We start from the raw sequence: 15,888 nt of genomic DNA, 5'->3' as shown, positions 1-15,888 counted from the left end.
GAAAGTTCTTATTGCGCTGGTATTCATTAGAACACCAAAGGTCAACTTGTTAGTAAGCAACTGTTATCAAAATGTAACCAGATATATTTTATAAATGTAATACACTTCAGGAAGTGCAGTTAAGCAGATAACTTCATTTGTAAGATGGTTGAAGGCTCTCAGGGCCCAATTCTGCAGCCTCCCCTCACTTGAGAAGTTTCACTGAAGTCACTGGAACTATCTGAGGGCGAAATTCACTCCTGTGTAGAAGCCCAGAGCATGGCTGATGACCACTCAAAATAGGGCTTAAATGGGATGTGAGCCGTGCATAAGCTGTGCTGGCCCTCTGCACAAAGGTGAGTTTCTATCCAAGTGAATAAAGGCTGCAGGATTGAGCCTTTATCCATCAATATCGTACATCACAGTACCCCAAAGTATTGCGGGTAGCCAGTACAACTGCTCATCTGTTAGAGTCTAGTGCCTCCTTATGGTGAAATTCCCCATTTGTATGTTAAAAATATGGACTTGAAAATGCTGGTGGTGTTGTGGGGAAAAGTATTTATTATTTTCGTTGTAAAATGTGATATAATTAACAATATTGGAACTAAGACCAAACTTTATCTAGAAGAATAAACTTTATACTATATCATTACTATAAACAACATTTATACCTTCTAGATAAAGTTTGGTCTTAGTTCCAATCTTGTTAATTGTCTGGGTTTATTCCCCATGTCCCTCTACAATGGTTAATGTTATATTAGCATTATGGCCTTGGTTTAAAGAGATATTAGGCTGTCACAAAGAGGTAGCAAAGACAGGTAACATTTATAAACTCTAACATGTCCAAAATATAACCACTTTTCACATAATAAATAGGTGGAAAATGGCAGCACTTTGACATTTCAGAAAATTTGCTTGTCATAAAATATCAAAATTGGAAAAAAATGCAAACGTCTAAGACTGAAAAGATCTAATGCATTACTTTTTGCCCTATGGAAATATTTGGATTTGATAAATATCAGCAAAAGCCAAAATTAGTAATGGATTACTAGATGATAAATACACTTGAGAAAGAAAAAACAGGCTTACTGGCAGTACTATTGAGAGGATAAGCTTCCATGAATGTAGGCCTTGATAACAAAGGCAAAAAATTGAGCTATCTTGTTAGAAGTAGACAAGAGCAGTATTTGTTCTCACAAACAAACCCACAACATAATAAATTGATTAGAAGAGAATTACATAACAAATAAAAACATGGGGGGGTGAGTAAACCCAGACACTTTGGTAATATAATTTCAAGGGAGTTTCCCCAACTTAGACTAGCTATGCTGCTTAGACAAGTTTGTATTTGGTGTCTACATAACTGGAAAAAAGAAAAATTGGCAAACACTGAACTTGTCCACCCCTACAAACCATTTACTTTTTTTGTTTCGTTTTGTTTTGTTTTGTTTAAAACGATTGCAAAAATGTCATACAGGCTGTTCATCTTACTTCCCAGAATATGGCACATTAACTTGACTAGAAATCATAGTATCTATCTTTTTCCATATGTGATACATATATTTTTATCCATTCCTAGAAGACCCGGACTGTCATTTTGGCACTAAACTGCAATGTACCCAGTCTGAGCATAAAGGACTTAAGTTATGGTTCTTGCGGAACTGGTTATTAACAGAATAAGAATGTACGGCTATTTTTTAATCTATAATATTTACAGTATTGCACTTTACTGCACTTAATTGCATTTCACTAAAAGTAATGCTGCATCAGTATTATGCCTTAAAACCATATGTCCATCTTTGTTGTGTGAGTCATTCTTTCTATATCCTGTATAAGAGCAAGATTTCAATTCAAAGATCCAGACATTAGGGAGAAAAAAATCAGAAAATCGACCTGCTCCTTTATGGCACAATGCATCTCAGCTAATTCAGGTGATTCTGGGTAAAGCAGGTGCATTCATATTGTTCCCATCACTCAAGTCACCACTGATGGTTAGTAAATTCTAGTCTGTCTTTTTTTTCCCCTTCTTTCCAAAAGACTTTTAGCCATTTGAGACACACTTTTTTTTTGTTATTGCTGCTTTTTTTTTTTTTTTGAAGAAAAAAAAACTGCCCCGCCTCAAATCTGAAATTCCACATTTAAATTTAAACCAGTTCTGCAGCAGCAGCTCCTCAGCGATGGAAGATATTCATGGCAGTGAAATAATACTGTTGGCAACAAAGAAATGTCATCTTTAATGGAGACCAGCCCCAAGGATCTTTTTTTTGTTATTATTTTTGCTTGTTTGTTTTGTTTTAATAGATGTTACCATCTTCAAAATGTGTTGAGTTAGACACATGCACATGGTCGCAGAACTGACGGCAGCCGAGGACCTCACGCTGACGTGATCACTTTTGCTAGCGTCAAAATCCAAATGTCCCACTGTTCACAGATGAGCATAAGTTAAAGATTTTGTTCCCCACCTACTTTATCCTCCGGAAAGTCTTTGCTTGTGTGTGTGTGTGTGTGTGTGTGTGTGTGTGTTTAATCTGATGGCGGTTCGGGATGGTCTCACCCTACCATTGCATCTGGGGGAGCAGTTTTAACCGTGGAGCGCTAGGTGCCTGAAAAATAAAAAAGAAGGGCAGGCGACTGGGCCCCCGCAGTCCTCAGACGAACCGGGTGGGACGCGAAGGCTTTGATCGCGAAGGGGGAAGAGAGGAGGAACTGGGGACGTGTGGCGATGGTCTTTAAAAGTACTTGCAGGCCTTCCACAAGCCAGCGAGCCGTGTCCCCCCCCCCCCCCCGCTCCCGCAGGCCTGGGGCGCGCCGGAGGGCAAGCGGGAGCGGCGCGGGAGGCCTGGCCGCACACACACACACACACACACACGCGGGCGGGCGCGGCACGGCGGAAAGTGTCAGAGCCCCAGCGCCTCGGCATGTTTCCTGGCCTTGAGTCGCAGGTCGGCGATGCTGGAGTTTTTGCTGTTGCTCTTGGCGGCGGCGGCCACCACCGCAGCGGCGGAGGCGGACTCGGCCAGAGAGGCGATGGGGAGTCCGAAGGGCGGCGGGGGGAACATCAGGTAGGGCGCGTGGGCCGCCAGGTGCGGGTGGAGGTGGGGGTGGGCGTGGGCCACGCCTTCCAGCTGCAGCTGCGCTTGGACCTGGGAAAGCAGAGCCCGGGGAGCCGGGTGAGAAGGGGCCTGGCGGTGCGGGCTTTCCAGCCGCCGCGGGTCACGAGCTGCCCTCTCCCTCCTCCCCCACACCTGGCAGGGGACTAGCCACCTCCCCGGGCCGCGGCCGCGGCCGCGCCCTCCCCCGGCGAGCGGGGCCTCCTGCGCTGTCGCAGGCCGCATGCGCCGAGGCGGGGAAACGGACTCGGTTTACGAAGCCGAGCCACATGGCGCCCCGTCACCGCTCCCTCCCCACCGCCCCTGAGCAGAGGTTTCAGCGGGAGCCATTTATTGGCACTTTACTCGACTGCCTGCCCGCCGATCCGGCCTAGCTTTAGTGCGGTTCCAACGTCGGCTGTCTCCGCACGGGGGACTGCGCGTTGGCGTCGGAGCCGCTCGCGTGGTTTGGCAGCACAGGATGCGAGCTCGTGGCGAGAAAGCGCAGCAGGGCCCGGCGGGCCGAGGAATTCGAATCGGCGCAGTTCAAGAGGGATACGAGCTCCGCCGCCCTCTGAACAAACTAACGCGTTGGCCTCTTCCCCCCCCCCCGAGCAGCAGCAGCAGCAGCAAGTGTGCAGGTTGCTGCGTTCTCAAGGAAAGGACTAGAGCTGCAAGTGGGAAAGAGGGGCCTGGGCTTGGAGTCGCCGCTTTAACCCCTTGCACGCAGCAGGCGCAGGGAGCATGAATAAAGGAGACAGCTAGGCACTGGTTTGATTTAAACAGGTACTGCAAAGCTGGAGGAGGACTGACTGGTTGATAGTAAACATTCCGCTCAGCACTTATACAGAGAGAATAGAGGCATATTTAGGCCTTCTAATATTTACAAAAATGAGCTGGCCATCGCGTGGGCGCCAACAAGTGCTAAATAGCATTTTTTTCTAGGGATGTTTATTTATATCTTTCTAAAAACTCTTTAACCTTGTAAAAGGGACCAGTGGCCAGTGTTTACTTTGGCGCTTTTTAGACCTGCACAAACACACTGGATTGACAGAGAGATCTCTGCATCGGGTGTGGGTTTTCTCCCCCAAGATATGTGTTTTTCAAAAATCAATAGCATTAATCTGTGCCTTTTACCTAGTTTGCTTTTGGGAAACCGATTCCTCAATCGGTTATGTAAAGGCACAAAAAGGAAATGCCACAAGCTGTAGCTTGCACTGTTAAGTGGCATCTGGGCTGGCTTGCCTCTCTTCTCCCTTGTTTCCTGAGTAGTGCCAGCCTAACTCCACTGACTTCAAAGGGGATTGCTCCTGATTTAGGCACATGGAGCAGACTTAGGCCCAATAGATATAGAATCATAGAATATCAGGGTTGGAAGGGACCTCAGGAGGTCATATAGTCTAACCCCCTGCTCAAACTGGGACCAATACCCAATTTTTGCCCCAGATCCTTAAATGGTCCCCTCAAGGATTGAACTCACAACCCTGGGTTTAGCAGGCCAATACTCAAACTGCTGAGCTATACCTGTCCCATATAAAGGTGCTGGAACTAGAGGTGTTGAAGTGGTTTCCATTATAGCCAGGGTTTACAGTTTGGTTCAATGGCTCTCAGCACCCACACCATGTAAATTATTCCAGCACCCTGCCCCATGCCTCATCTAAAATATTGCCCCTCCCCCATTGTGAAGAGTCTGGGTGAGAATACACACTGTGTCTTGCACACCACAGTCAGCCATTTATACAGGAGGTCGATGCTACCCGGCATCTACACTCTGGGGGGGAGGGGCTGCAAATATGTGTCTAAAAGTCTCAGTAACTGACAGGCTCTAGTGAAGCGAAGCTCCCCCTGGCGGTGCGGACAACTTGCCTTCATCTGGAAGCGTGCACGTGAGCGCCCAGCCCTTGAACTGGGAGCAAAAACCAGCGCGTGATCGTCCCCCGTGCCCAGGGAAATGGACGCAGGGAGCGCCAGGAGCATTTTTGTTTCTTGGACTCCCCGTGCTGGAGATTTTTGCAGGGCCGAGGCCAGCTCCGGGCGAGTCACCTTCCCTGGGTTTGGGCTTGGAGAAGGGACAGCTCCTAACGGGGAGGCTTGTCTTTGCCACGTCCCGGCCCAGCGAGCCGGCTGCTGCACAAGGCACCGGTTTCATCCTTCCGAGGGCGCCCTGCGCCAGTAGCACAGTCCCCGTCTCGCGAAGGAAGAGGCTCCCCACCTTCCCTTCCTGTTGCCCTGGGCTCTGTCCGCATCAGGGGACTGCGAGGGAGGATGCTGGGCTGGGCTGGCCAACCCTTCCCTCTCCTAATGCACGGGCCAGATCCTGCAACCAAACTCCCCTTTGACTGAGCGCAGGAGACTTGAGCCTCCTGGGAGGGAGGGGGTTGGCTGGGCTGCTGACTCCTTCATTTGCGCATCTGGGCGCCCACAGGGCCAGAGCACACCGGGAAAGGAGGGGCAGACCTACAGCCGCCTGCCTCTGCCTGAGCAGGGGAGGCGAGAGGAGGGGGGTGTTTGGAAAGAGGCCCCTTCTGAAGTTTTACAGCGTGCTTTTAATACGTGCCAACTTCGCTATAAATGGCACTTGTAAACGTGTCCCACTTCCTCCTTTGGCGGTGAAAGGGCAGCAGAGGAAGAGGGCAGGCAGGAGCCTCAGGCATTGGGACAGGCGTTTAACGGGAAGCAAAACGAACTACCTGTTGGAAAGGCATCCTCAGGGCTCCCATATTCACATAAGGGGCCACTCGGCAGGCGTCTAAATGGCTGGCAGTTCCCAGGATCACACCTGCAAGGAGAGACATGGCACGGTCAGCCGCGTGGGTGGCATTTTCCCTTCTTGCCATTCCCGGTCTTCTTCTCCATTACTCAGTGACCATCCCACCCATCCACTCCCTGAATCCGGGCTCTCAGACCCACCTTTATGCATCTGATTCTCCTGCTTTCGGCACTTCGCTCTCCTGTTCTGGAACCAGACCTGCAAAAATAAAAACAAAAGGGGGAAGGTAGACAGACAGCTGCTGAGAAGCGGGACTAGCAAGCGGAGGCCAAGCAGTTCGTATAATTTTAATGATGTGTATAAAATAAACACACACACACACACACACAAGGCTACTGAGTGGCCACTGCGCGTTGTGTGAGTGATTATGACTCTCACAGTCCTGTTAGAATGGCTTAGAGAACGTGGGACCGACACCAAACAAACAACCAACATTCATTCTCCTCTTTTGATTGCCAGTGTATCGAGCCTGGCCAGCACATCAAAAGTTACCGTAAAGCCTCTACAATCCTGAAAACAAACATTTCGGAACCGTGGCCCTCTTTCTAAACGCACGCCCCCAGTATTCCCCAGACTTGCAGGATTTCCAGGCTTTCACTCCCTTGTGCCACCCATAGAGGGTGAGCAGTCGCGATTGATAAAGCAAATACCAAAATTGTGTCCCTCACAGATCTCCCTTCATGATGATATCATCTTTTTCTCCTCATATTTAAGCCAAACCGGTAACATTTTGTCAAACTTCAGTGCTCGATTTCTAGCCCATAAAATCTGTTACCAATCCAAAACTTCAGTTTTATGGGTTTTGAGAGATTTTAAGGTTTCACATAAAATAATAAATCCAGACTTGGGCAAATGGACTGAATTATTCTCCATTACATTAACTTTTTATTTTTGAAAAAATGTTCCTGCTGACGTTTTAATGTTCTTACTTGCAGGCAATAACGGACTCTTTCAGATTTGGGTTTAAGGAATTATTTATACTACCAGCAGGAAAATATCAATAATCCTCATCTAATTCCAGTCATTCTAACTGTTAAACAAATGCAAAAATCCGGTTGTCATTGTTTCTCTTTTACTTCTATTCGAGAGTGTTTCAGACGTTTGAGTTTATTGTTTCCTCTCCTTTCTCAAATGGCTAGTTTAATGAAGTGAGTTGAGTTGATTGTCAGACGCTCAGATTCAAATGTTTTTGCCCAGTTTTATTCTTACACAAAACCTACCAAATGTGCACAAACATTGACTTGTGGTGCTGATAAAATCTTGAAGCTAAGAAGCACCTTCAACCTTTGATGTTCTTACACTTGCCAAGTGATCATACGGTTAATTAATACTAACTGCACTTCCTACATCAAGTTTTCCCTTCAAGCTTTCTTCAGTTGCCTTAATGATGGTCATTTACAACGGAGTAATTAGTGCAAAGAAAGGCTTCCAACGGCATTAATTACCCAGGGTACCTCAGTGATTTTCTTAAGTAGGAATTGGCCTTCTCTACTCTGGAGCGCAATTCTTTCTGCTCAGGGTCGCCAGATGATCGCGTGAATAATAGCGAACCCTCTTCAGCTGAGCAAACCCTGAGCTATGGGTCTAACTGAAAACTGTAACCTGGATTTTTCAAGAGCACGACCTTTCCGTGTACTAATAAAGTATCTGCCTTTCAAACTCATGCCAGCTTGGCTTCGTGTTATTGTCACTCTGCTTTCTTGAACTAATGACTACTGAAAAATTGTATTTTTCAAACCAAAAATATATACCCCAATAATAAACATTTAAAACTTTGTACCAAGCTACTGTCATTTCGGGTGAGGACCTTTGTTGCTGCGACCACAATGCATTTGGTATGGCGGTGATCCTTGCATAAAATCTTGCATAATGACAGGTTTCAGAGTAGCAGCCGTGTTAGTCTGTATCCGCAAAAAGAAAAGGACTTGCGGCACCTTAGAGACTAACCAATTTATTTGAGCATAAGCTTTCGTGAGCTACAGCTCACTTCATCGGATGCATAGAATTCTATGTATTCTATGCATCCGATGAAGTGAGCTTTAGCTGACAAAAGCTTATGCTCTAATAAATTTGTTAGTCTCTAAGGTGCCACAAGTACTTCTTTTCTTTTTGCATAAAATCTGTCTTTTTTTTTTTTTTTTTTTTTTGGCGAAGGAGTTTAAATCATCATGAGGAATTTAAGCAGCGTGTAAACAACTTCCCCTGCAAATCAGAATATCCTTCAAACAAAAAAAATATTTAAATCTGCAAAACGAAGTGCCCTTTCCCTTTAGCTATGAAAAATAAGGTTAAGAGGAATAAAAGTGATGAATTAGCCACTGCGTTAAGCGATAATAAATCAGGCTTGGTGTGATTCACGATCAGTTCCAATTAGTCATGAATATGCTAAGTAAAGCACAGTACACTGTTTTAGACAGTTATTTCTTCATTAAGGATCACTCAGTGATTTCTTTCACAAATGCTCTAATCTGATTTCCTTTTGATTTCCATTAGAGACAGTGAATAATGACATTTAATTTAGCCCTGCACCATAAACCCAAAGATATTTGTTGTAATTGAATTACTGCCTGCTCCTCACTATGGTCTCATAACTTTCAATTATAACCCTGACAGCTGGGTGATATGAGTTTCCAGTACAACACTAAAAATAAAAGGTTAATAAGGACTAGCTACCATAGGAGCTTCAATTTATTTACAGCAAATTTCCACACTAAATTGAAACTATATCCTTTAACAACAAGGGACAGGCGGTGCAGAGAGGGATTAGAGAACAGTTCTGAAAGTATTAAAATATCCCTCCTTTTCCTCCTTTCTTTTTTCCTACTCCCTCTTTTTAACTATAGTGAGTCCTCTGTTTTTTCCTAATTAATTATCTTATTTTCCTTTTTTTACATTACTATTATCAGCCTTCTTCATTCAGTCCTCTTTTTAAAAAATAGAGAAATGAAATTTTGTCTTGCTTATAATTCCCACTTGAATCAACGTCACCATTTTTAATTTTTTTATATTTTATTTTTGGTGTGGTATTTCAAGTTCTGCCAGCTCTTGAAGCACCAATTTTGCTGTAACTATGAACATCCTGTTAAGGTGCTGCTACTCAGTAATAAACTACTTGAAAGAAAGAGTGCAGAATTCAATTACAAGTAATTTATTTTTATAGAAACAGTACATCAAGGCCCTGGAAAGATATTACAGAGCCAAAGCAAGAAGATCTGGGAAGATGACATAAGATTTGATGTCCCCTTCAGCAAAAGTTTAATCTTTTCATTAATTTATATGGTGCGGTTAGATCAATCTTCCAGGAGAATGTAAGCCACCAGCCCTTTCAACCCCTGCAATATTCCCCTAGATTAGAAGTCTCCCTTTTTAAGGCATATGATCCACACCACAAGGTCCCTTCTCCAGCTTGTTTTATACAGAAAGACTCCACAGCTGAGAAAAACTAGCTACACTATTTATTTCGGGAAATGCCTCAAGGAGGCACTTATTTAAAGCTAGATAGACATTTACTGGGATAAGTACCTGAAGGATTTGGAAGGCACAGATTCTTCCTCTTTGCTTTCCAAAGACTAGACATTTATAATATTTAAGGGGGGGAAACAAAGAGAATCACCCTGCCATCCGAAGCCTAGTGTGTATATTTATTTACATATATAAGCATATATACATGTTATTTTTCTTCAGAGAAATTGATGTGATTAAAAAGTAAAAGGATTTATTTCCTCTGTTAGCCATGTAGAGAATAACAACCTGATAAGAGTTTTTCTTTAAATTTGTTCGCCCTGTGCTCCTGCTCAGGGATCCACAGGTTGATCTTATTAATTCTTTTTTACATGACATCTGCTTTTGGAATGGATTCTCTGTTTATTTCTCTTTTTTTCCCCCTCCCCTTGGCTATCAAGGAGAAAGTTAAAATATTTTTTAATCGATTCGAAGACACAATGAGCAATTCTGCGAGGTTTTGATTGCCACATTTTTGTGGCTATGTCTAAGGATTATGAGACCTTAAAAAAAGGCAGAGAGGGAAAATATACCAGATGGGGTGCAATGAATTCATATGCTTGCTATGCGAGTCAGATGGGAGCACCTTTCCCCCGGCTCTAGATAATCCAGTCCCAGAGCACCCAAACCGTCTAGCCTTATCCATGACAATTGTTTTCTGATTTTTTTAAAAAACATCCCCATAAAAGGAGAGCAGGGCGAAAGAAAAAGATGGGGATTAAGGGGGAGGTTATTTAGTGATCAGATGAGTTTGCAAAAGCAATTCATTACATTATTAATTAGATAATTTCTAAAAACTAAAGGCAACAATGGAGGAGTTTAAGAAATATATTTAGCAGAACAAGTTCACCGGATATACAAACAGCTTCCCACCAGACGTGTCGTTTCTGCTTTCAGCTCTCCTGCTTTGAATGAAACAGGGCACTGTGCTAGAATCCACTGGCAGTCAGGAACTGAGGTGAGGACATTTCCAGGAACATAATGCAAGAGTCTTTCTCTTACCTGAACTCTAGCTTCAGAGAGTCCCAGCCTCTGGCTTAATTCCTCCCTCATGAAGGCATCTGGATAGTGAGTCTCATCAAAAAGTCTTTCCAGCTCATTCAGCTGCTCTAGTGTGAAATTGGTTCTGCTTCTCCTCTGTTTGAGCTTGGTCTGTCCATCTTCATCTTCTGACTTCACGTCTTCCCTCTTCTCTTTGCACTCGTAGATCCCTGCCGGGGGGTGGGGAGGGAGCGGGGGACACAGAGCTTCGCTTTAGTATCTCACAAAAGTTTCTTTTGCACAGGAGGCTAGTTTTTCTTTTCCTCTCCTCTTCCCCAACCTGATTCTAAACTAGAGGAAAGTGCCATTAAACAGAATCACTCTCATGTTGTCACGCACAGAATTTTTGCTTCGGGGGAAAGGGGCGGTGAAGGGAGGGCAGTTTTTTGTGTCTTTATAGAGAAATATTATTTATTATGTATCCCCATCCCATGGCAACGTACCTCTTCTTGCACTAGCTACACCCTGTCACCCAACAAGAGCAACAGTGTAGGGAAAGCGTAAGCAATCGATTGGAGCAGAAAATAACACACCATCACAGAGCCATGACAGGGATGTTACCCCAGTGGACTACCGTGGAAGTTATGCCTGAGTGAAGACTGCAGCATCGGGCCCCAAAATATAGCTGCCCTCTAGGGGAATGCTGGGAAATATTTAATCACTGTGTCCGACCATCGCTCCTTTTACATATCAGGAGGGTCTGAGCCACTGTTTCACGAACAGCAACGGTATCCGTGCGAGGAAAAAGAAGGGGCTTGGGGGTTTTTTGGTTCGCTGGTGAATTTCGCCATGTGAGGACCATTTAAAAACAAGTCACTAACCAGCACCTATGATGCGTTGGTAACTGCAGTTGAAGAAGGGTCGCAGACGAATGCTGGGAAATCGTTCTGCTAACCCTATGTGGAGCCAGTGGAAAGGGGCGTGGGGAGGGGCAGCTCTGGGTTGCTGTTTTCTTTAGAAGTAAATGCAGTTATGCAGGGCATTGCCTACCGCTGTTGGGGTGAAGGCAAAACATTCGCGTGGTAAGAGAATTTTGTCCATTGTTTAGCTACACGGGCGTGAGCCACTTCGCCAAAAATACCTGGGGAAACTCCAAGCTGTTGGCAGGGGTCGGTCATCTTTCTGTGTCGCTGGAAGAATCCGGCCTTGTTACATCGGGGGAGGGGGGAGGGAGCTCACACACACACACACACACACACACCCCTCCCATCAAGGAATAACGTGCTTCCTCTCTACCTCCTCACTCCCATCTTGGCCGCCTTTGGGGAAATCGCTAGAAAAGAAGGTGCCAGGGGCGGGGGAGCGTTTCTAACCTGAGACTGATGTCTCCTGTGGAGCATCCGTCCACATGGAAACTGGGGCATGTGGAGATTTACACTGAGGAGGGGAAAACATTACAACGAGGCCAAAAACAAACCCCGGCGTTTTCTCTCTGGCTTGTTTTAGAAAAGGGACCTAGGGCGCAAATCCTCTTTTAATCGTAATAACGAAAATGGCCAAAACCATTTGATCAGCAGAGGGTGTCTATTTTAATCACGCTTGTGCCAGCCAGCTGTATGCCCTCGACCAAATCTGATTGTATAGCCGCGAAAAGGTTACCCAAATTGTTCCACCGCCGCGCGATTTAAGGAGTCCCAGCAAGGTCTTTATTTCCCCCCCAGTTGTTTCTTTTGTTCTGATCCGCCTCACAGCCAGTGTGGGGCTGCGGGTGAGAATAAATGTAGAGATAATGTTGAATTCCCCCCCCCCCCGCCGTCCCCCAAAAATCTGGTGACTACTAAATGAAAATATTTGAATGAAGCGGGGTCTGTGCCAGTGGAAATCCAAGGAGAAGAGGCCACCAGAACCCAAATCTTCGTTTTCACTTCTTAACTTAAACTACAACAGTTCACATCAATTCACGGCCCCCTCCTTATAGACTGCTGTTCGATTGCTTAACACTTTCACGTTTGCCTGTCCTTTGCCTAAAACAAGCGTTTGGCCCGCATTCCTCACTGTAATGTATGCGGTTTTCATGAAGCCGTATTTAAACAAGATATTTCTAACTAAATGAATAAACAGTGATGAGCCGTGTAGAAAGATAAACTGAGTCTTGTGGTAGATGCATTCTCCGCAGAGAATTAAGCATGCCCACAGTGTATACAAAATATTGGATAGTCATATCGGTGGGATTGGAATAGCATATTGAAATCAGTGAAATTAGATTGAACCTTTACCTGCACTGACGTTGTCACAAACGCCTCATCTTGCACAACTCCGCCCTCTCACCTCCACCCCACCCCTCTATACATAGACGGATTAGATTAGATTAGATAAACACACAGTCTAACATTTACATGCTTAGAATAAAAAAAAGGGGGGGGAGTTTTGAACAATATCCATGTTTCCTTTTAATAAGACTTCCTTTTTGAATAATTTCTATAAATGGTGTCCATGCTTTGTAATCTTGATCATTAAAAATAAAAATAACGAAGTGCTAAGTGAGATATACTTCTTCAGAAATACAGGCCTCAAGTACATTATAAGACTTAAAAAAGAATTATTCTCAAAATTATTTTATATGGGTTTTTTACTGTGAATTCAAGTGTCTTTCAGTCAGCGTTTCATTAAACGGTTTTTCAAAAAAGTTGAAAGGTTGGTTGTTGTTCACAAACCAATTAGACGATTTTTATTATCGCCAGGTGTAGCCTAGTTAGTAGCTCCCAGGACAGGTCGACCTGACCAACTTGCCCGGAGACACTTTCTCAGCTTTTTGTTCCCCCCATGATTTGATTCTCTCTTTCTCTGTGTGTGTGTGAATGAAAAAGTACTCATGTTTTAAAATTCGATAGCGTCTAGGGACGTAGAGGTGAAACTAGTTTGACAAAGGTGAGATTGCCAGACAGGACTGAATGTCCTGAACCTGATGACAGCATATGTATCCAAGGCTTGGAATGTTTCGCTGTCTCCATGATTATCTGCCCCTTAGAGTACACGCACAGCTATGCTGCTTTATGACTTCTCACTACCCACTTATATACGAAAACAATCTACTGACTGATCTGTGTTCTGCAAGACAAAATTGTCCAAAGGCAGCGCCTTAAGGTCCAGCTTTCTCCCAGAAGAAGCAGCATCCTGATGGCCCGGAAACAGGAAGAACATGTCTTCTGATGCATTAGAACTCCCTGGACAAGATTTCCTCATTCGCCTACCCATGGAACTTCTAACCCCGTACAGAGCATTGTTAAGGCACCTACAATCTGTCCGATTTCCGATTTAAAGGGGGGACTCTGGCTAAACTAAAGTGGCTACTTCCCCTTTCACTGTTAAACCAAACCTCTCTCTCTCTACACACACACGCACACGCGCGCACACACAAAGGCATGAAACTGATGAGCGTGTGCTCTCATCGGGACGCATCGGTTTCAATTAACTGAGTTTCACCCCTCATTTCAGGCGAGCGGCAAAGCTGAAGGGCCGCAGTGTGGAAAGAAGGGAGAGGAAGGCTCCCGGCGTGGAGCCGGCTTTGCAGAGGGGGCTCCCGCCTGCACAGTGCTTACCTTCCGAAGTCCTGCCCGTGCTGAACTCTTTCAGTTTGTCCTTGTCACTCTCTACATGGTCTTTGAAAAGATGCACCGGGCAATGGTTGCTGCTCTCAGTAATGTCCTGCAGGTTAGTGTCAGAGTTTCCAAGCTCCCTAGATCGAGCCAACCCACTCTCCAAAACTTCCCTGTACGTGATAGTCTCCTTCTTGCTGCTGCTGCTGCTGCTGCTGCTGCTCTCTTTGCTTTTCTGGTCAAAAGATTTGGATACAAAAGCTGTAAGTTCTTCCATGGCTGCCCGGCGATCTTATCCACAGAGATCCACTTGTTTTCAGCAGGAGATCTGGCCGTCTTCTGCACGCTTTTTTTGCACGTAGAAGATGGGCTGTATAGGGTTAGATCACTCCTGCTGTTATTTATGCCTTTCAATTTGAGATCACACTATTTATACATGGCTACCTCAGCCCAACCCCCAGCTTTCCCTGTCTCCAGCAATTACTGACTGCTCCATAGTCGCAGGCGGACTCCTAGCAGCTATCTCCCCCACCTCAGTCCAGCAATTGGCTTTCTTTTCATTTCATCACTGTTTGGCATCTTTGCACCTTGATTTAGGGAGGCAAAGAGCACAAGCAACTAGAGAGAGAGAGAGAAATAAAAGGGGGGAAAGAGAAAACACAAAAACAGGTATCTGCATTCTGTAAATGGGTTGCAGAAATGAAAGTCAAGGAAGACTTTATTGATTGTAAGGACATCCTAAGCTTACCAACACTGTGAGTAAAAACGGACCTAGCTAATCAAATAAATCTGTTCTTGCAATTAAATGCATAGATATCAATGGGAAAAGAAAATGACCGTGCAATAAAAAGGTAATTAATACAAGCTGGATATGTGCATTTGCTGTAATATTTATGCTTCTACATGATGGCGATTTTCTGTTTTAATTAAAAATTGTCAAATTATTCAGTGAACAAAAATGTTGTTTTAAAGTGTTGTCTATTACGGAGAAAAACATTTATTGCAGTGAAGCCGGTTGTTGTAAATCTCTGAGGTCCTTATCAGTTTTTGCCTATAGGTACAGGCACCTCCAGTGTGTAAACATTACAGGATCTGTTTTCTGGCTAATGCTATTATGTTGCCCGAAGATGTTGTCCGGGAATTTAAGATCTAAAAATGTCTAATTTTTGTATAATGCAAACCTGTCCTGGTGAGTGGTACTGAAGGATGATTTGTTAGCAGGAGTGGTCCTGTTTGTACACATCAAATAGAATATTAGATTGGTCTACATTTTTAAAGCTAAACGACTATTGTCATATTTAAGATGGAGCTGTCACTAATTTTTCCATCTTATTCATGGTGGGCGGTTATTTTTGTTGTGCACCATGTCATAATTACCACCCTGTAAGTTGGAATGACTGCCTGAATGTAATGTCCAGATAATAGCAGTGACATTTCTAACTCCTCTCTGCACAATTCGATCGGAATATAAAGCTGACCTTTCCCCCCCCCCTCACCCCCCCTTTGGACTTAACACAAAGGATTTGGCATTTGTGGGAATTTCTGGTTACCACTGGCGTTCATTTTGCATTTTCTTGTGTCAGGTCCTCATCGCGAGCATTAGTTAATCAACCCACATCATCATGCCCACTCTCTGCTCTGAATTTTATCCAAATGAGATCTCCTTGCGTGAGTCAGGGTTCATTGTTTGCATTCCAGGAAAGTGTGTGATTGCTCTGAAAATTAACAGAGCATTAAAACAATAGAAATGTATTTAATCCAGGGGTGCACGCCTCCCCCTCCCCCCCCGACACCGGAGTTAACACCTCCGCAGGAGGAGAAAAGAACATCGAGGAAACAATTAATAAAGCACTTTAAAAAAAATCAATTCCCCCTGTGTGATTTTAAAATGATTATCAAGGGGACAAGGATTGATCGTTTGATCTTGGCACTACCGATATCCCTGACATTGATTTTATTGTTGCTTCTCAGC

At 44.5% G+C, this 15,888-nt stretch overlaps 1 protein-coding gene across 1 annotated transcript; it reads right to left on the bottom strand.

The window, feature by feature from the left end:
- Positions 1 to 1,374: 1,374 nt before the first annotated feature.
- SHOX (SHOX homeobox) lies at positions 1,375 to 14,193 on the bottom strand. The gene is made up of 5 exons (XM_073327741.2): positions 13,920 to 14,193; positions 10,342 to 10,550; positions 5,979 to 6,036; positions 5,759 to 5,847; positions 1,375 to 3,122 (listed from the first exon to the last, which is right to left on the bottom strand). Exons 1-5 carry the CDS (start codon positions 14,191 to 14,193, stop codon positions 2,877 to 2,879), a joined length of 876 nt encoding a protein of 291 aa, XP_073183842.1. The 3' UTR covers positions 1,375 to 2,876.
- Between the last annotated feature and the right edge of the window lie 1,695 nt (positions 14,194 to 15,888).

This window comes from Lepidochelys kempii, chromosome 1, assembly GCF_965140285.1.
Source record: "Lepidochelys kempii isolate rLepKem1 chromosome 1, rLepKem1.hap1, whole genome shotgun sequence".
Classification (NCBI taxonomy): domain Eukaryota; kingdom Metazoa; phylum Chordata; order Testudines; family Cheloniidae; genus Lepidochelys; species Lepidochelys kempii.
The sequence above is the reverse complement of the archived record's forward strand: the minus strand, read 5'-3'. Positions and strand labels throughout refer to the sequence as shown.